Source organism: Polypterus senegalus, chromosome 18 (assembly GCF_016835505.1).
Source record: "Polypterus senegalus isolate Bchr_013 chromosome 18, ASM1683550v1, whole genome shotgun sequence".
In the NCBI taxonomy this organism is placed as follows: Eukaryota; Metazoa; Chordata; class Cladistia; order Polypteriformes; family Polypteridae; genus Polypterus; species Polypterus senegalus.
The window spans coordinates 10,395,011-10,416,803 of NC_053171.1; the positions used below are offsets into that span (position 1 = coordinate 10,395,011).

Consider the following 21,793-nt stretch of genomic DNA (forward strand, 5'->3'; position numbering starts at 1 on the left):
TACAGATTTTCCCCTAGCACTGGACCTGCTGCCTTACAATTCCATAGCACTGGGAGAGAATTGTAGGCCAGGTGAATATCAGTGTGGAAGTTAAACATTCCCCCTGTGTCTTTGGGTGTTTTCCCTCCAGCATCACAAGGAGGTGTCTTTTGGGTCCCATCCACAGCTTTAAATTGTCTGAGTGTGAGTTCGTGTGACTTACAATGAACTAGGTTTGCTTTTCCTTTGTACCTGTTGCTGCCAGGAGAAAATCAGATGCCTGTTACCATAAAATTGGATTTAAAGGGTTCTAAAAATCAATGGATGGACGCATTTTACCCAGTGATGTGCGGTGAGGTTCATGGCTGGTGAGGCGCTGACTCCTTCAGAGTAAGATTCACAAATATATGAACTCAAAAGAATAGCTTATTCACTATTCAACTGCAGCATGCACACTGACTATTGGTTATGTTTCATACCTCATCGGCATTCTTTACACACACATAGGTAAGGCGCATATTTGGCTAAGAAAGAACATCACATTTATGGCGGCGAGAGAGAAAGAGCTGAGAGAGCGCATTGCTCCGCACCTTCCATGTGTTCTAAATTTGCCGTTGCAATTCCACAGTTCATACTCATTCAATACAAATAAAAGTATAGAGTGGTGTACAAAAAAAAAACGGATTTCAATTTTGACCTTAATTGGTATATTTAGTTGTTTTTAAAAGCTTTTCATTCTGATGCTTTAATCAATTTTAATACAAAATGTTCAACAAAAGGATAACAAGAAAAGCAAAAGAATATTTTATTTAAGGTCAAAATTTAGTTTTTAAATAGCAGATTGTTTTTTTTTTACTCTGATACCATGTTTTATAAAATTGAAAACCGTTTATGCTCTTACCTTTAATTGTAAATGAAGTCCATGTGCCTATCCTTCTCCACGAAAATCTCTGTCACTTTCTTGTAAATGTCCTCCTCATTTTTCTTTAGTTTTAAAAATCATAATCTTCCATTTTAGTAGTCAGTCGGAACAAGAAATAAAAATAAACTGACCTCTTTCTGATATCGCTAACTTATTGGCGCCTCTGCGTAGAAGAACAGCAGCAAAGAACAGCAGCAACAAGCACCTGTTGGGCTCATATGCACCCCCTTCAGGGCGGCACAGTACTGTCTGCCTCACTTTGTGCCTTTTCTCTGCGGTTTTATGTCTGGTCAGCAAGACTAAATATGTCACACACATCCATTAAAGATATTAGCCAGACTGTGGAAAGTCAGGGTGTATAATAAACGTGTCTGCAAACCTGATATTGGTGACATACAGAGAGACAGCGACAGGCACGTGCCAATTGCAGGCATCAACCCCATGTGTGAGGGAGAGCGCAGTCCGAGGTGAGGTGAGGCTCGTCACTGCCACACCCTGTGTTTCTCCCCTGTATTTGAACAGAAATTCAACAGACAATTCAGCAATTTTGACTATAAAAATGATCATAATTACTTGAATCATACAGTAAACAAATTTATAGCAAAGACAATGCACACATTTATTTTATACACGTCCCTGATTTAACCTCTCTGATTGATGCCCACCTCCAGTGTAGCTCAGTGTCTTTCAGCCTAGTGCTCCTACCCTGGTATATTTGTCTTAGGATGTCAGAAATTTGTGTGCATTTTTTGAGACACTTTAAAGGGTCTGTGTTAAGGTGTACCTTCCCTCTATTAATATACAGGCTTCAAGCATTAAATTGTGGTTTCGTAATAAACTAATACTTTTGGACAGATTTTGCATTTAGTGAAATGTTTTGCACTTCCTATCTGTCCAATGACAGCAGATGCTGGGGATTTCCTCATCTCAATACAATCCAAATCCGAAAGCAAGTGACAGAGTTACTAAAAGAAAGAGAGCAGAACTGAGAGCACATGGGCACAGATGTAGTGCAAAATGATCACAATGTGTCTATTTTGTAAGTACAATGATTTATTGTCTGCTTTTGAAAATTCAATTCACTTAGAAGACAAGCCGAGAGACCACTGTGATAAAAAAAAGTAATGAAAGAAATTGCAGCTCTTTGGCTTGTAGCCTCCTCTGCTTACAGACGTTCTGCAGCGTTCTGTCTGTTGTGTGTTTGAGGTTGTTTGGGAGGTGGCATTTGTTTCATTTGAATTGTTTTTTCTGCTTGTTACAGTCCTGTGCCTGCTTGCGACTCCGGCAGCTGTACACGGTAAGACTCATTTAAATTACAAGTATTTAATATTGAATATAGTGCAGTGAACTGGCTCACCCTGCAGAGGAGGTCCCTGTCTTGTGCCCAACATTTTTTAATTATTTTCCATGCCATGTTAATTAAGCTAAGACATTAAATTATTTCAAATCCATATTACTTACTTATTACTGAGAAAATGAATTTATCTTTGGATGTTAGAGCTGTTGTTGATCCAAGATGTGGAAAGTTCAAGATGGATACGATTAAAAAAATAAATACTGGCAGACTTGAGGAGATTCAAAGCCAGAATTTTTCCAGTGAAAGGTTAAAAGTAGCTTTGATGCAATGATTGCAGTTGTTAAAAGCCTCTGCCGAGAGAGAGAAAGGATATGCACGGTTAGAGTAGAAAGTTGCAGGAACTTTGAAGAACAGGGAAAGAAAGAATCGTGGAAAGGGAACGCCCATATAGTGGCAGAGGGCCACAGCCTGAAGACATTCCTAGGAAATCTGGAGGAAGGCGCCAGGGATTTTAAAGGGGGCAAAGATGACATAGGGAGTCTAGTCCTAACGACATGAGATGTCTTCTCTGAGGGGGTAGAGTACAGTCTAAGGACAAACTTAAACCGTTTGTGCTGGTGATTAAGATTTATAGAACAATCTGTAACATCTGAAAGAATATTATGCAAGCACATTGCAGAGAATGAGTAAATGTCTTTCAGTGCATTAGATATGATTGGGGGAATTTGTGGAGCTTTATGGAGCAGGAAGATCAGACACAAGTCTGGATTTAGCAGAAACTGTCGACATAAATGACTACAGAGCATGAACAGCCACTGTCATACAAAGTGCCTTTACTACTACAAGACAGTTTAGAAAGTCCATCTTTATTTAATTTTGGGTGCTTTATCCAGCACATGTAACTTTACAAAGTTGATCAATCTGTCATGCCTACATTCTCATAATAAAATATTCTCAAACCCACTTAATCCAATTTTCCCATCAATGCGGCATTAGGTGAAAGGCAGGAAGCAAACCTGGATGGGGCACAAATTAAAAACTTCTAATGAAACTGGCACGTACACCTTTCAGATTTGATTTAAAAACAAACAAACAAACCTCATGTATGAGGTATGCAATTTGAACCGAGGAGGCTGGAGCTATGAGGCAGCAGTATGCTCAAACAATTAATCAACTTTTTTCTAATATAGTGCTTTTTAACCTCACAAGATTATTATAGTGCAAATTACAATGCAGATCAGCAAGTCAAAACTGGTAACAGAACATTGCTGGAGAGGAATATCACCTCCTTGGTTTCACTTTCTCATTTACTATATAGTGATGGTCACAAGCTGTGGGATTTTGGCTTTGAACAAATTCAGAGAAAAATAGAATTGAACTTACTAATTAGCACTAAAACAGGTGAGCTGAAACACAGAGGTCAAGCAGCAGCAGATGTGCATTAGTCTAAAATACCTGCATGACTGAGATTTTGGAGAAAATAATCATCAGTGACTCAAAATGTTCATGAAAATAAATTAACCTTGGCTATCCAACAGCCCATCCTCTCCCTATTCATTCATATAGTATGTAATCTGAAAATGTCCAGTATGGCACAGAAGAGTTTTGCTGGCCTTCTGCCTGTCCCACTTGGCCACACTCTCTCATTTGATTTGATGCCAGCCCGTCGCATTTCTTGACACACTTCTGCTGAATGATTTGTTAGCTGAAAGTCTTCAGTTTTACTCAATGTGTAGCATTCACATGCATTTGGGGACTTTATTTATTATTATTATTTATTTATTACTATTTTGAAAGTTGGAGCATTGTTCATTTTTTCTATTTATTTCATCAAAGACTGAGGTGGCACTTTTTTTGTTTATTAAGCAATAATGAGTCCTATTAAAAATAATGGTATGAAAAGAACTGTAGTTATGTGTATTAGTAGACTAAATAAAATACTTGTATTTTAATAGCATTTTACAATATCATGAAATTAAGCACCAAACCCAAATCCACTTGTGGTGGCTGAATCAACCTTCAGAGACAGCAGATTTCAATTCAAGTATTGAAAAAACTGCATTGATTGATGCATCATTGTTAGTTTTCATTTGTGGGCATCTGTAGATTATTATAGTTCATATTTCTTCAACATAAATTTTATGAAAATAAGTATCTAAAGGATACTTAAAATCTACAGTATGCTGGAGTTTGACCAAGTGAGGTGACATTGATATCTCACACATGCATACTTCTCTGTTGGCACTTTAAGAACTTGTTTTGGGATTTCTTTTGACTTTGAAAGTTAAACAGGAAAATAAACATAATATGTAATTTGAAACAACCTGAAAGTAAATAGTAAAAAGCAAAGTAATCTGTAATTGAAATTGCACAGAATGTTTCTCCGGTTTAAGATAGACCAGAGGATCCCAAGTTCAGTCCTGGAGTACCAACTGTGGCTGCAGGCTTTCATTCCAACCTGTGTCACAAATCAGTGGGTCACTCTTATGCCTCGTTACTCTAATGGTTCAGCAGGCCTTTTTTGTTTCTTATTCTGCATTTAGAAAAGTGGTCTAGTATGACATTTGCATTTAGAAGGTTTGCTTCTTAATTTGTATCCAAATACTTACAGTTAGTGATAAGCAGTACCGTCACAGGTGCAAATGACACTGAATGTTAAAGCAGAGCCACGACTTCAATGTTAATATACATTCATTTTAGAGCTAATCTTTATCTCTCTAAATATAAAGCAATTAGATATCTGCAAGTTTGGCATCCGTACCCTTTTCTGGGTGTAATGTCATCCAAGGTCCTGCGGACCACCATAACTGCAGGTGTCAACTGCTTTTAACTGGACTCCTCCCTTTATTAAAAAGCTGCTATTTCCTATTTTCCGCATTTTTTGCGTCAATCCAGGAGTTACAAAATTGCTTTGATAAATGTTTAGGGGAAGGTAGCAACAATTTGAGTGTTTGACGTTAATTATTGTTTTTTTTCTTGCTTTTTAAGATGTTGCATTTTTATGTTCTGATCATTTAAGCCTTTTCTTATTAATTAGCTCACAAGTGAATTTTATACTGAAGTGGCTGCTTACTTTTAATATTCAGTGTCTTTTGCCACCATGTGTTTACTGCTTATCTGAAATCTTCAGTACCTGGACACAATTAAGGGAGTAAACTTCACAGGTAAAGGGGAATAGAAAAGAATATGGTAAAAGTAAGTTAACACTAAAAAATTCAAATTTCAGAATTTTGTTTACATTTACATACACTAGCACATATTTCTGAATGCAAGAAAGAGAAGAAAAAGACTAATTAAACAATCCAATCATTTAGGAGTAATAGTGAACCGTCTTTTTGCTAAACTGTTTGGACTGAAAACCTGCAGCCACAGTGGTACCCCATTTCTGAACTTGAGAACCCCTGAAATAGATGATTTGAAAATTCTCCAATATGCGTTCAATGGGAGTTTTTAAAAATTCAAAAATTTGTACAGTCCAAGATATCACAACAAAAATGTAAACTTTCCTGCTAAATTCCCTTGACGAAAAATCATACCAAATTTCAGTTAAATCAATCCACCAGAAGCCAGCTCTTCTCATGTGGCCAGGCAAACAGACAAATTGAGAAGATGATCATGGCAGCAGGGACATTTACATTTATGTGAACATGCTTAAAAAAAGACAAATTCTAACATTGTGCTAGGGACCTTGAGTATTCTGTCCATCCATTTAATAAACCCCCTAATCCAATTAGTGGTTTTATAAATCAGGTTATACTGAATGGTCAGTGCTGATGTTGTAGTCCTGTTTTGCAGACACACTACAGCATTATTGTAAGGGTTCTGTCCATCCATTATGTTAGGTCTGCTTTATCTAATTGTAGTATCACAGCTCTTTCTGTATGCTACACACATGTCAAAGTCCTGTCCTGAATAAACTTTTCTCCTTGCCTCCTTTAAAGGTACCAAGATATCTAGTGCTATTGGTAAAAATCAATGAGCATCTGACCCATTGGAGATGCATCGGAGATCGACTACCTCATGTAGCCATACTGCTCACCTGTGTCAGTTTATCTGAAGTTCTTATATAAAAATGAGGACCTTTGTACTTCATATACACCAAACTCTCAAGTGTCCACAGAGCCCAGGCGCTATAACTCTGATATCTTTGGCCCTCAATGCAAAGCCTCAATTAACAGGAAATTATAAAATAACCCTAGCTGCCAGGAAATCCCAAGTGATCATGTGCATTTTATTTTTTAGCATAACAGGCAGATATGCAAATATAAAAAAGTGGAAGTTATAAGTGCACATATATCTTTTATAAAGAAATGTTTCAGAGCAATATGGCTAAAGTAGCACAGTAATTGTAAGAATAATCCAGTAAAGAAGGACAAAAAGGAGGCAGATTCATGGGAACAGTGCATCCCTTCTTCTTCTCTACACTCTCCAACATTTTGTGTATCTCCTACGGTCCCAACCTGCATCTCCTACAGGATGCCTGTTAATCCAGAACCTATTGGTCAGTCCAATTAGACACACATGTTTATGCAATAGACAAGCACATTAAAAGACAGGAGGGTCAAGCCTCCACATCCCATTGTTAAACTGTTAACTTCCTACCATCACCCACCCTGAGTGGGACACTGAAGTCTTAAAGTGTGTGTCTATGTAAGAAAAGGCTCCAAAACACACCATTTTACCCTTAAGGGATGAATAATAAAGCTTTATAAAATTATTTAGTCCATAAATACCTGATCACTTAATCAGGATGCAAAGCATACAAGACTATCATGAAATATCCCCAGTGAGGACATAAAGGAGAACTTTTGATTAACCAGTCCACCCTGTTGACCTGTACAACAGAAGGTACTCCCAGAAGTGGCATAGGCACCCAAATGGAAACAGAACACAGAGATGAATTTAGACTGCTGCACCAAGAGAAAACGTGTGCCCTAAAATTCTGGTTCAAAGGCAACCCAGACTTATACAATTAAGTGATAAAGATATTCCACCCCAAAAAAGTGATACACTGTAAGAACCCTGGCACATCTAAATTCTGAGAGAGCCTAAAAAGAGTGTGGACATATGGACAGCAAGCAATGGCATCACAAATATCTCCAATGAAAAGGGAGAATGAGTACAGATTAGGAGATCAGCCAAATAAAGAATCTGACTTTTATCACATAGAGTATCTCAACCCTGGCACAAAGCCTAATCAAGGTTAAAGGACCCCCAAACCATGACAGATTTTAAGACTGCATTCCATAAACTGCTGAAGGTTAAAACTAATGGATATAGGCTGATATAAAAATCCAGACATTAGAAAAGATACGAGAAACAAGGGCGCAGAAAATCAAGAATCAACTGTCTGACGTGGTATGCAGCCTGAGGCCAATTCTCCAAAAAAAAAAAACAATATCACTGCTGCCTAATCTCTTTGCTATGGCTGTAATATGGACACACAGCTAGAAAAGAAGGAAAACATCATAATAAAGTTCCTGTTCACCAGATACAAACTGGCATCATTTACATTCATTATTTGTCTTTTTGCTGTCTACTGCTAATGCTTCTAGAATTGATCTAGCAATGGCAGATTTTCTAATATCATGCTAAAAAAATTAATCTGAATTAACAGCAACAATATTTATTTATATAGCACATTTTCATACAAAAAATGTAGCTCAAAGTACTTTATATGATGAAGAAAGAGAAAAAAAGACAAAATAAATAAGAATTAAAATAAGGTAACACAAATTAACATAGAATAAAAGTAAGGTCCGATGGCCAGGGAGGACAGTAAAACCAAAACAAAAAAACTCCAGACGGCTGGAGAAAAAATAAAATCTGCAGGGGTACCCAGGCCACGAGACCACCCAGCCCCATCTAGGCATTCTACCTAACATAAATTAGCTCAATCAGTCCTCATGGTATTCATGGTTCCCATGGAAGAACTTGATGATGAGAGTCATGTGGACTTCTGGCCTTTAATCCATTAATGTCGGGACATCCCGGTGCTTTGATCAGGTGGTGGTGGTGCAGATTGAGAAAAGAACAGAAGAGAGAGTAGGGGTTAGTTCAGATTTTGAAGCCACCATGAATAGTAATGATAATTAATTGAATATGCAGAGCATCAGGATTAAACTAAGATGAAGTTCTGAGAAAGCCATGTTAAAGTGTTGTGTTTTCAGCAGTTTTGTAAAGTGCTCCACCATATCAGCCTGGCGAATTCCTTTTGGCAGGCTATTCCACATTTTAGGTGCATAACAGCAGAAGGCCGCCTCACCACTTCTTTTAAGTTTAGCTCTTGGAATGCTAAGCAGATACTCCTTTGAAGATCTAAGGTTACGATTTGGAGTGTAAGGTGTAAGAAATTCCGAAATATAAGATGGAGCGAGATTATTTAAGGCAGCGTTTCTCAACCTTTAAGTATTTGCGACCTGAGTTTTCATAGCAGTTTTAATTGCCCCCCCAATATTTTTTGAAAGGAGCCCACTAATATCAATTTGTTCTTTTTTAATTAATGATATATCATAGATGCATATTTTATTATACCTACTTAACTTTTATCGACATTCATCTAACTCTATATTTATTTTTCTAGTATCAGAATGTAGTTTAAGTTAATTTGTTTTGGTTTCAATAGATGTATTTTTGATACATATTTTTGATTCTTGTTTTCTTTTTTTCACATCTTCGCGCCCCCCTAGGAGGGTCTGCCCCACAGGTTGAGAACCACTGATTTAAGGCTTTGTAAACCATAAATGACACAGGTAACCAATGTAGTAGCATCAAAACTGGAGAAATGTGCTTGGATTTTCTTTTCCTAGTTAAGATAGATGACCAATTTAATTTAACTCAAAATACCTTAATTGGAACATGTAACAAGAAGACAAAAGATGTAAAATGTTTTGGGAATAGAAAGTGGCTATTTCCCTTTTATTTCTTATATGGCAAAGAGAAACAATGAAAGAAAAGACACTGTACTTCCATCACACTGGTATTCCGACTTCACTAACTGTTTTTTTCAGATGTCATCTTGCTAGTCTGACATGATTCTGAGACGAGAATACACATTTGAGGACAACCCATTAAAAAGTACGTGGTGAACAGAGGCGAAAGGCTGCTTCAAAGGCCCCACCCACAGGGCTTCTTCCTAAAACTCCTGCCCCCAATTTCTCCAGTCCGTGCATTTACACCGCCGCTAAAGGTTTCAGGGAGACAGAAAAAGATGCTCAACAAAAGACTTGACGCTAAGAGTAAATAAAACTTAAAATTGCTGTTATCCATTCATGAGCTCTGTATCATAAGGTAACTGAAACTTAATAATTAATTTGCATGTTGCAATGAGCATTATGAAAGTGTAGACAGACAGACATACTCACACATAGACCACCACAGATACTGGGCTTCACACTTTTAAATACCTCTTTCTGCTACGATATCTTTCTGTCACTTTAATTATTTCATCACATTATCATGTCATGTTATCATGTAACAACAGCAAATAGAATTGCAATAAGCATTGTGGTCTATGGATATTATCACGTGTTAAAACGTCGTGACTACTTTGTCATTCCATGTTTGCATTTCCAATTAAACGGTAATGTTAAGTTTCTGTAGTTATTTGTTTAGACATGCAGTAGGAAGGTGGATGCTGTGCAGCCTCATGTGTTCATCAACTGGTGTCATTAGGCAGATTTGTTGATTCTGATGTTCTGAGTACTGAAATTTGCATCTCCCATGCCTCTTTGTTATCAGCTCTATTCATGGCAATTCTTCTTGTGTGACACACCATTCACTTCAAATGCATATTTTGCAGTTCATATCTTCATGAATATAGCTTCCAGTTCTTTCCTTCTTACAACAGCTCCTGCATTTTTGTTATAATTATGAACAACAGAGAGAGAACACACAGTATACTATGTGTATACACACGTATAGTTCACATTTACCACGTCCATTAATGCTGTCGAATACCAATGTATAATCTGATGTTACAGAAGGATTATCCCTTACACCAGGTTATGCTTAATTTGAATACATGCAATATGCTCTTTGAACATGGAACACTCATTTGTATGTAGAATAGGTGTCTGTTTTTAGGAGACTTGCTGACTGTAGACAGTTCATCAGAAACTTTGTATCTTTCTGAGCAGATTAATGAGAGCTCCTCTGATCTTTGAAGTTCAAAATCACCTGCTCTACTCTGAGTACTGCCTTCATGATGCACTGGATTGGTTTAGAAATGTGACAGTGAGCTGTCTAATTGTTCCCACCCAATTTTAAGCAAAATTCCCCCATTGTTGTCTCCAGACATGCATATTATATCTTTGGTTTCAGTGAGACCATCATCTTGCTGATTACACAAAGCAAAAACCCCTGGTGATCTAGAGGAATGGTGTTACTGGCAAGTTTGAGGCAGCCTCAAAGGAATTTCTCCAGGATTAGTTCCTCTTAGCTGTAAAGGATGACAACAAACAGTAAGTTTATGGTGTCATCTCTGTGGCATTCACCCCACAGTTGAGGTGACTATTCATTTTCAGGGAACCTGTGGAGCTGGACAGTGACTCTGAAAACTCTTAGGTAGTAAATAGGTTCACCTCAGAACTAGTCTCCAGAATGAAACAGTGGAAGACTCTTTTATAAGAGGTTTGCTCTAGAGACAGAGTCTTGAATAGCCTTTTGAGTTGTTTAATGGAAATAATATTTAATAGTTTGATAACTGTGTGTAAATTCCATTCCGGGCGGCTGATGGAAAAGTCATTATGGATGACACTGCAACTGTGACCCGCTGGCCTGGTTACTTTGGGCAGGTGTTTAAAGCTGATCCTCCGGCTATGATGTTAGATATCTCTGGGTCCATGGTTCTTGAGACTGATCCTCTAATTAACTGTGAGCCACCTAATCTCACTGAGATGGCACAGGTGTATTCCCAGCTAACTGGAAAATGGGACTTGTCATCCCTATCTGGAAGGGAAGGGTGATTGCCTGCATTGAGGCAACTACAGGGGGATAACACTGCCAGGTAAGGTCCTTACTAGGGTCCTCCTCAACAAGATCCGTGATCACTTGCTCACCTACCAACGACCAGGGCAGTCTGGTTTTACTCCTAAAAGTCTACCATCCACCACATCCTGGCACTGAGGGTTCTCATGGAGCGCAAACACAATTATCGGCAGAGTTTCTTTGCAATCTTTGTAAATATTCATAAAGAAGTTCGACTCAGTTGGTCAAGCTGCCCTTTGGGAAATCCTGAGATTTTACGGGATCCCCTCGAGGTTGCTGGATATTATGGCTGGTTTGTACACTGGTACTGTGTACTGGTTTGTCATTGGTGTGCTCTGCTCCTACTCTCTACAATGCATGCATGGACTTGGTTTTGGGCAGGGTTGTGGGGTCCAGCAGCTGTGAAGCATCTGTTGGTGAAGAAAGATTCACTGATCCTGACTTTTCTGATAAGGCTCTGAGCGGGGCTCTCGAGAGACCAAGCTAGGAGTCTAAGTGTCTTGGCTTGCAAGTGCCCTGCATAAAAACCAAGATCCAGGTCTTTAATGACCTTTTTGGTACAGCCATCAGCAGTGTGTCTATCTGTGGAGAGAGTGTCGACCTTGTCGATAGGTTTACTTACCTCAACAATGACATTCATGTCTCTGGTGACTCTTCCTATGAAGTCAGTAGATGGATTGGGAGAGCATGGGGAGTTATGAGGTCGCTGGAAAAGGGTGTGTGGCGCTCCCAATATCTATACAAAAGGACGAAGGTCCAATTCATCAGAGTCCTGATGCTTCCTGTCTTGCTATATGGTTGCGAGACATGGACACTGACCTGTGACCTGAGATAAAGACTGGTCTCCTTTGGTACTGTATCTCTCCGGAAAATCCTTGGATGCCGTTGGTTTGGCTTTGTGTCAAATGAGCGGTTGCTCATGGAGTTCTGAATGACGCACATTATCTGCATTGTGAGGGAGTGTCAGTTATGACACTACAACCATGTCATTGTTGAGGACCTCAGTGCCTGGACCAGGCCAAGGGGACACCCACGTAACATCTGCCAACCAGGATCCCGAGCTGTTTCGTCTTTTGGTGGGTGCACTGTACCAGTGCTTGCTCCCCGATATGACTTGACCTTAACTGACCTGTGTGCAAATTGTCTTTTAAGAATTAATAGTGACTTGAAGAAATATGCAGTTTTCTTTAAGTAAGCCATAGTAATTTCCTTCATCACCCAGTTCTTTAGGAATACCATTACCATTTATGGCAGGAGGTATGGGTGAATATATCAAACTGGTTTGGCAAGGGGCTTTGTCATAGCTGTGTTTGGACTTACATAAGTTGAAACAGGCTTAAAGATAGCAACAAATATATTCAAATACTTCCTGTATGACTTTTCAACTTAATTTTACCAGTACAACGTCTCTCTAGTGTCCCTCCAGAATAATGCCCTGGAGGGCAGATATTGTTGAATATTCTGAATTGATACATAAGGACCCAAACAGCATGTAACCTTTGGTAGATTTGTATATTAGCTGAACTTGTGGCAGATGAAGTTTAATTTAAGTAAATAATAAGTAGAAATATACAATGAGAGGTCCAAAACTTGAAAGTACATCTTGAAAGACTTAGCAGTCATGCTGGACTTATCACTGTCTACATCCAGACAGTGGAAAGGAGCAATTAAGTACAGTAATAGTATGCTAAGTAGAGTACAAAGTGTAGAGTAAAAGTCAAGAAAGGTTATACCTAAGCTACTACACATCTCACTATGGAGTTTAAGAGGTGGAATGACTGAAGTGTTTAAAATTATTAAGGGAATTAGAATGGTGGATCCCTGCTGTTGCATTAAAATAAATTCTTTTACAAGATACATCTAAAAACCTTTTAGGGGCAGATGCCACACAAGTGTTAGAAAAAAATTACTTCACACAAATAATAATAATACATTTTATTTATATAGCACCTTTCCCATGTTCAAAGATATTGAACTATGGACACATGAAATAAGCTACCTACCACATGTCACATTACATGATCTCTATATTGAGGGGATGCCAACATTGATGACTTCAGTTGTTGATCTAGTCCCCAGAGCACATCAGTTTATACAACAAGTAGTCATAGGGCATGTCAGATTAGATGCCTGTGTAACAACATTTCCAGGGTATAGGAGGGTTGCCTCTTTTTCTGACAGCCAATGCCTGATGGAACTGTACCAAGGTATGGTAAGATTAGCTGCAATATTTTTTGTCTTTTATCCAGTCTGTCGTGAGATGTAAAACATGAAATATTGGACAGATGAGCCTCTCTTCTGTTTATGAGGTCCAACACACCCACATCTCATATTCCTCATCACGGCATTATATTACTTTTTCCTAAGGCTGGGCACTCATTGGTTATTAGATCTCATGCACACAGTGACTGCCCCTAAGACTTAAGACATGTTTTGATTTTGTCGGTGGAAGCTACGGACCAGTTGAAATGAGTCATTAGGTATGTCAGACTGGACGACTGTTCCTGGCTCACTAAGATTATGTAAAGGAACTCTACAACTGAAAATCGCTAGAAAAGTTGTGTAATGTAGCTTTGTGTTTAGGGCCCATCAGATCTTGACTTGATGTTATTTTGAAGAATCTAGGTGAATAGCACTGGCAAGCTTTGATGGGTTTAATCACTTATTCTCATCATAATTGTTCTAGTTGTCTTATTTTTTTCTAATCAGGCAGTCAGTCTATGGGGCTTACATTCTTTACATCTATGAAAAATGTATCATTTTTTATTATTTATGTGAGTATAATTCTACCATAGTTGTTTAATTTTGTTTAGTATAAGAAAGGTATGTGACTAGCTGACAGCTATTCTCCTTTGCTTGGTTTTGTCTTATCACATATCATTCAGTGTGTTTACATGAACACACAAAACCAGGATCAGGTGAGTTACCCAGTTAAGGCAGAGACCCGGTTTCCTAAAAATCTGAGTTTACACTTCTGGACTTCTCCTTTGGCAAAATGATGCAACTTCATTAAACTATGAAAAACAAAGCTAAATGTCATCATCTGCCACTGCGGATCCAAAAACAAGTATAAATCCTGTAATAACAGTCTTGTGTTTCATAAAAACCTTTAGTCTTTCACATGCTGTGAAGTGATTCACATACATCCCTTTTTTATATCCTTAACACAAAACATGGATTATATGTGGCATGAACACTGGACTCTGTGTCACCCGATCACACTCTGTCAACATATCTCATATATTAAAACTAAACAGACACTTTCTTGATATGTTTCTATTACTGGATTGCATGCTGCACAGTCTTTTATGCTTGCTGTACAATTGTGACCTGAAAAGGTGCTGTGTACCTGTGCGGGTCCTTCTTGCCTTACACATAGGTATTTTTACTTCAATAAAATAAGTATTGTCTTAGGTTACTTGTTACTATAAAATGTAATTGGACTACTTAACGCACATTACTTTTAATGTATTACTCCAGCACTGCGTTTGAGATTGTATGGCTGAGATAAGCACTTTATGTTCAGCTTACCAACGTAAATTTAGTGATTTCTGAAATATTGACAGAGAGTATTTCAACCAGGAGAAGGAGTACTATGATCACTCAAGCATTTGCCTCAGGAAATTTATTTTGTGGGAGCTTCTACCTGTGAATGCTGAAAACATGTGCAAAGCTAAGCAGGCGAACAGAATGAAGCAGACATGTACAAACTACAAAATCCTTAACTGTAACCTGGTTAAGGGCTTACATGGCCAAATAAGTGGTTTACACACAGAGAAATCTATGTCTCTTAACCACGCTTCTCAATGATCAATAACCTGGTTTCTCTAACTGGAATAAGGGTTTACATGGCACTTTATTCATTTATCATGCATCTCAGAATTACTTCCAGGAATTGCACTAAAAGTCTTACTAGGATAAGAATTTTTCCTATGTCAGAATAGAACATAAGAAGCATTCATGAAGCATCCCAGTCCATGTCCCAGCTAAGAGTAAAACGTCTTTGCTGTAAATTTCCACTCATGATAATGTTTTTTAGTTTTCTGATACTAGGACTAAGTCTTCATAACAAACATAATAGCAACAACAACAACAACCTTTATTTCTATAGCACATTTGCATGCAACAATGTAGCTGAAAGTGCTTTACAAGAGGACCAAGAGAAAGTTACAAGAAAAGAAAACCAATTCAGAAAAGGCAATAATATTAAAAAAAAGTCAAGTCAAGCTGGGGAGCATGCACTGGTACAGTGTGCTGCCACACCCACTACACAACGAAACAACTCGGGATTGCAACCCCCCAGGCAGATACGCGGTCCTGTCCCACCCTCCGGAAATGACCCTCTATCTGCCGCAGCCAGGTGTTACGTGGGCAACCCCTTGGCCTGGTCCAGCCACTCGGGTCCACAACAATGAGGATCTTGCGAGATGGATCACCCTCGGGCAAACGCGCCACATGGCCATAGTGCCGTAACTGACGCTCCCTCACAATGCAGGTAATGTGCCTCATTTGGGACTCCATGAGCAACTGCTCATTCGACACAAAGTCAAACCAACTGTACCCAAGGATTTTCCGGAGAGACACAGTAGCAAAGGAGTCCAGTCTTTGTCTCAGGTCACTGGATAGCGTCCATGTCTCGCAACCAAAATACAGGAAGGGGAAAGATCATTTAAGGCTTTGTAATCCATTAGTAATATTTTAAAGTCAATTCTGAATGACACGGGTAACCAATGTCAGTCAGTCATTCTCCAACCTGCTATATCCTAACACAGGGTCACGGGGGTCTGCTGGAGCCAATCCCAGCCAGCACAGGGCGCAAGGCAGGAACTAACCCCGGGCAGGGTGCCAACCCACCTGCAGGTAACCAATGTAACAACGCTAAAACTAGTGCTCAGATTTTCTTTTCCTAGTTAAGATTCTGGCAGCTGCATTCTGCACTACCTGTAACCGATTGACATCTTTCTTAGTTAGTCCTGTTAGGAGTGCATTACAGTAATCCCATCGACTAAAAAACAAGAGTGGGAATTAATTTTCATTGTCTTGCAAAGGTATAAGAGGTCTTACTTAATAATAATAATGTACAAAGTAGTAGGAGAGTAAGAGAATGAAAACATAAGGTAGAAAACTGTGCTAAGCTGCACATAATTGTTACCACCTGATCGCAGCAATATCAAGAATAATACAGTAACAGCGCTGAAATGGAAAGACCGAGACGCGCACACTGAATGGGAGTCAAGCTTGATAATAGTTTATTTAACAGTGAGTGTTCCACAACTGTACTTTTAGAAGAATCACATTCCCTCCTATGGCCATGGGAAGAACCTTTTAAAATAACAGTTACTGAAACTAGCCATGGCTAACAGTCACGGTCACTCCTCCAGTGGTCCTTTTGTCTTCCAGAGGTGTGTGCTGTGTCCCTATTCATGATCCCCCTCTTGTCTTCTGCAAAGTTGTCATTACCCTAATGTCCCAAGAGTCTCTGTCTGCCTTCTTGAACCTTCCCAGGTTTGTTAACTGGAATATGAATGTTCCAGGGGCTTGTGGAATGCAAAGCTCTTCCCTGTCAGTCACCCATCTAGCCTTGCTTATCTTGAGGGTAATATGCTGGCTACTATAGTGCAGTTTACATACATGACCACCTGTGTGTTGGTACTGTGATATCACCTTGTGATTCACATATGTGTGCTCATTCACACTTGAGGCAATGATCTTTATGTGTATGCAGATTTACATGAATACAACTTCCTTCAAAATTAACTGACATGGAGTGGTGGGAAAATGTATATCTAAGTATTTCTACACATATTGTAAGGGCAAAATTTGAGAAAAGGTGGCTTGTGAAATAACCAAATCCTTTGCTACTGCAAAACTGCAGCTACATTTTGCCTGTGGCCAAATCATTACCAAAACTTTCATTTTGGCCATCGACACATGACTTCTCCTTGTAGATGGATCGTTCACGAAATAATCAAGATTTGTTACAAATATTAGTCCATCCCTGTTAGACTTTTATGAGTTCATTGCTATCCAGCATTTCCAAAACATTCAGTCCTCCCGGCAACTCTCCGGGTGTCTCCCAAAGTCTTTACCCCCAGCACTTCCTGGTGTGGTGGAAGTGTTGGGGCAACAGGTCCCCAAGGCATTGGGGCGCCTCATGGCGGTGACCACGGGCACCTACAGGGTAGGGCTTCCATGCCCTCAACCCGTGGCCCCCAGAACAACCAGGAAGGCAGCCCCCACGTGATCCAGGATGGGCTTTGACCCTCTTCCGGTCCCTCACGGAGTCCCGGCCGGGTCGTTGCCCCTGGCATCCCTGACAATATATATATGTGTATATATATGTATATGTATGTATATATATGTATATGTATATATATGTATATATATATGTGCATGTGTATATATGTATATATGTATATGTGTATATATGTATATATTTGTATATGTTGTAACAAAGGCGCTATATAGGCACCTGACCCGACACAGAAAGACACGGAGGCACGTATAAAAAGTACAATGACTTTTATTTTTCTTCAGCTGTGGGACACGTCTTCCCCATGCCACACAGCCCAAACACAGTCCCAAAATCACCAAGCACAAAACACAATTCTTCACCTCTCTCCACCACTCCTCCCAGACAAGCTTCGTCTCCTTCCTCCCAACTCTGGCTCTTCGAGTGGTGGTGGCTGGGCCCTTTTATAGCCCACCCGGAAGTGTTCCAGGTGATTAACCACCTGGTCCTAATTGCACTTCCGGGTGGGGCTGAAGACTCGTCCAGCCGGGCTGTGGGAAGCAGACAGCCCCCCCTAGTGGCCACCCCGGGCCCCAACCCAGCTGTGGAGGACTCCATCTCCCATGGAGCCCTGCGGGCGGTTGGGGAATCACCGTCGGCCAGGGAGGCTGCCACCAAGCGCCCCGGGAAGGTATTGGACTGCCCATGGCGGCTCCGGAACATAAGCAGCAGGGGCGTCCCTGCCGGGCATGGGACCCGGCTGTCCTTCACAATGTGTATATATATATGTTTATATATATGTATATACAATGTGTATATGTATATATATATGTATATATATATATATATGTGTGTATATCTATGTTTATATGTGTGTGTGTGTGTATATCTGCCCGCAACACTCATGACAATGACAACACAATTACATTGTCAATCATGTTACGTTATTATTAAAATGTTTCCTTTTCTTTTTCATTACTTCTTTATCACACTACTTCTCCGCAGCGAAGCACAGGTATTTTGCTATGACTTTATATATTCAAGTTTTGACTTTATATATTCTGACGCCGACTTTATATATTCAGAAAATCAATGTATTTGCCTGTTTGGCACCCCATAGTGGATGTTTTTGTGTATATATATATATATATATATATATATATATATATATATATATATATACATTCACCTAAAGGATTATTAGGAACACCATACTAATACGGTGTTTGACGCCCTTTCACCTTCAGAACTGCCTTAATTCTACGTGGCATTGATTCAACAAGGTGCTGAAAGCATTCTTTAGAAATGTTGGCCCATATTGATAGGATAGCATCTTGCAGTTGATGGAGATTTGTGGGATGCACATCCAGGGCACGAAGCTCCCGCTCCACCACATCCCAAAGATGCTCTATTGGGTTGAGATCTGGTGACTGTGGGGACCATTTTAGTACAGTGAACTCATTGTCATGTTCAAGAAACCAATTTGAAATGATTCGAGCTTTGTGACATGGTGCATTATCCTGCTGGAAGTAGCCATCAGAGGATGGGTACATGGTGGTCATGAAGGGATGGACATGGTCAGAAACAATGCTCAGGTAGCCTGTGGCATTTAAACGATGCCCAATTGGCACTAAGGGGTCTAAAGTGTGCCAAGAAAACATCCCCCACACCATTACACCACCACCACCAGCCTGCACAGTGGTAACAAGGCATGATGGATCCATGTTCTCATTGTGTTTACGCCAAATTCTGACTCTACTATTTGAATATCTCAACAGAAATCGAGACTCATCAGACCAGGCAACATTTTTCCAGTCTTCAACTGTCCAATTTTAGTGAGCTTGTGCAAATTGTAGCCTCTTTTTCCTATTTGTAGTGGAGATGAGTGGTACCCGGTGGGGTCTTCTGCTGGTTGTAGCCCATCCGCCTCAAGGTTGTGCGTGTTGTGGCTTCACAAATGCTTTGCTGCATACCTCGGTTGTAACGAGTGGTTATTTCAGTCAAAGTTGCTCTTCTATCAGCTTGAATCAGTCGGCCCATTCTCCTCTGACCTCTAGCATCAACAAAGCATTTTCGCCCACAGGACTGCCGATACTGATGTTTTTCCCTTTTCACACCATTCTTTGTAAACCCTAGAAATGGTTGTGCGTGAAAATCCCAGTAACTGAGCAGATTGTGAAATACTCAGACCGGCCCGTCTGGCATCAACAACCATGCCACGCTCAAAATTGCTTAAATCACCTTTCTTTCCCATTCTGACATTCAGTTTGGAGTTCAGGAGATTGTCTTGACCAGGACCACACCCCTAAATGCATTGAAGCAACTGCCATGTGATTGGTTGATTAGATAATTGCATTAATGAGAAATTGAACAGGTGTTCCTAATAATCCTTTAGGTGAGTGTATATAAACAATTACATTGACAATCATGTTACGTTATTTTTAAAATGTTTACTTTTCTTTTTCATTACTTCTTTAACACACTACTTCTCCGCTGCGAAGCACGGGTATTTTGCTAGTTTCATTATAAAAGGGTAACGTTTTGCGTTAGCTGGTCCCAATGTAAGTATGAGTGTGGGTGTGTGCACAAGCCTGTCTTAGATTGTTTCTCATCTGTTTCTCATTACTGTCTCTTGACCCTACCTGAGACCCAAAATTGGATTAAGTGTATCTGAGAATGTATGCATGTAACCATTGGATAGATACATGTGGGCTCTGTTTTGAAGTTACTCTAACAAGTGAATTTTCCACAAGCTGTGAAATCCACATAGGCTTGATAGGCTCAGTGAAGGACTGCTGCCTGCCACCAATCTCAGTATTCTCACTAGTCTCACTTCTGACTGCATTATCCCAGATGCCTTCGCTTTCTTCATTCATGTTGTGGACGCTAGGTGGCACAGTTGCCCCTTTAAACCCAACAGACAAACACGCAGGACACAAGGTAAAAACACTGAGAAGTATTTTTAATTTCATTTCTTCTCAAAAGCAGTGCCCTAAGCACCACAGCCACAATAAACAGGCAAATAACACAGCAATTATCAATAATAATTACAATTCTCTCCTCCACACCTCCCAGAAAGTTTCGTCCATCTCCATTCGACTCTGGCTTTCTTCATTCGTCTCCTTGACACCATACCTACTGTCACAATAATAGTCAAAAGACATCGAAAAAGGTTTGGGGTAGCCACCCATATATTGTGCCCTGGCTGCAAATGGGTAATTCATTTGTGAGTTGTTCACACATCTGAATCCAAAGCAGAACTGATTTTAATTGTACAAAGATGGTGGCTTTAAAGGCCCAGACAGGAAGTGATGTCATCTGGACCGGAAGTAATGTCATCAGTGGGCTGGAACCATGTGGGATTTCCCTTGGATGATCTGCAGAGGATTAAAAGAGAAAGTCAGTGCACCTCGTCTCACCCTGGTCTGGCATGGAGTTATTATTATTCAGGCCCTTTAGCTGCCTCTCATTGCACATGTGTGACGATGTATAACCTGTTCTGATTTCACGTTTGGTTTTCTCCACAGGAGACACAACAGAAGCATTGTTGACTGTGGAGCCTGCCTGGACTGATTTTTTTTTTTATGAAAAAGTCACTCTAAAATGTAGATTGAAAACTTATAGACGTGCATACAATTGTAATTTCTATAGAGAAATTAACATTAACATTGAAAATGAGAGTAGGATTAAAGAATATTGCAGTATTCAAACGACCATCAAATACAGTGGAAAATACTATTGCAAAGTTAATGATAAATACGTGAGCAACACCATCAACCTGACAGTCATTGGTAAGTTATCAAAAACTTAATTTTTGTAGTTACATATCTCTGTGATGTAGAAAGATTACAGCTACCCTATTTAACATTAACATTATTAGTTAAAAATTGCACATGAACTTGACAAAAATGAATATGCTAAAAGCTATCTATCCTTACATGACTGTCATGAAACTACCAAAGACGTAACAATAAGAAATTTACTTGTAAAAGACAAACAGTAGTTTATAATATTTGAGAAATAATCAATTTCCTGAACTAGTTTTTGTAATGCAGAATTACAAGGAACCAGAGGCAGTCTGGATAGGAAGGAAGGAAAGTGGGAAAGATCCCAGCCCATCACAGGGACAAGTCACTTGCACACACTTACACGTTCTTACTCAAAAGAGCCAATTTAGTGATGCAACTCACCTAAAATGCAAGTCTTTGGGATCTGGGAGGGAACGAGGCCAGGATAGGAAAATTAACCCAGGTCCCTCAAAGCCATAAGGTCCAGGCAATAACCTCTCTGAAGAAATGAAACTACAAAATAACACAACAAACAATCTTAAATCTGCATAATCAAATTTAGGTTTTTAAAGAGCCATAGAATAGCA

At 39.5% G+C, this 21,793-nt stretch overlaps 1 protein-coding gene across 4 annotated transcripts in view; it reads left to right on the forward strand.

Moving 5' to 3' along the window:
* Positions 1 to 1,831: 1,831 nt before the first annotated feature.
* Positions 1,832 to 21,793, forward strand: part of LOC120518483 (Fc receptor-like protein 5) — a 51,765-nt gene continuing 31,803 nt past the window's right edge. For 3 of the 4 annotated variants that reach the window (XM_039741295.1, XM_039741297.1, XM_039741298.1), the window contains exons 1-3: positions 1,832 to 1,940; positions 2,163 to 2,198; positions 20,946 to 21,209. In XM_039741295.1, the coding sequence (XP_039597229.1) occupies positions 1,919 to 1,940; positions 2,163 to 2,198; positions 20,946 to 21,209 (322 nt within the window). In that variant the 5' untranslated portion in view covers positions 1,832 to 1,918. The remainder of the gene's footprint in view (positions 1,941 to 2,162; positions 2,199 to 20,945; positions 21,210 to 21,793) is intronic. The other variant, XM_039741296.1, reaches the window with a different exon arrangement.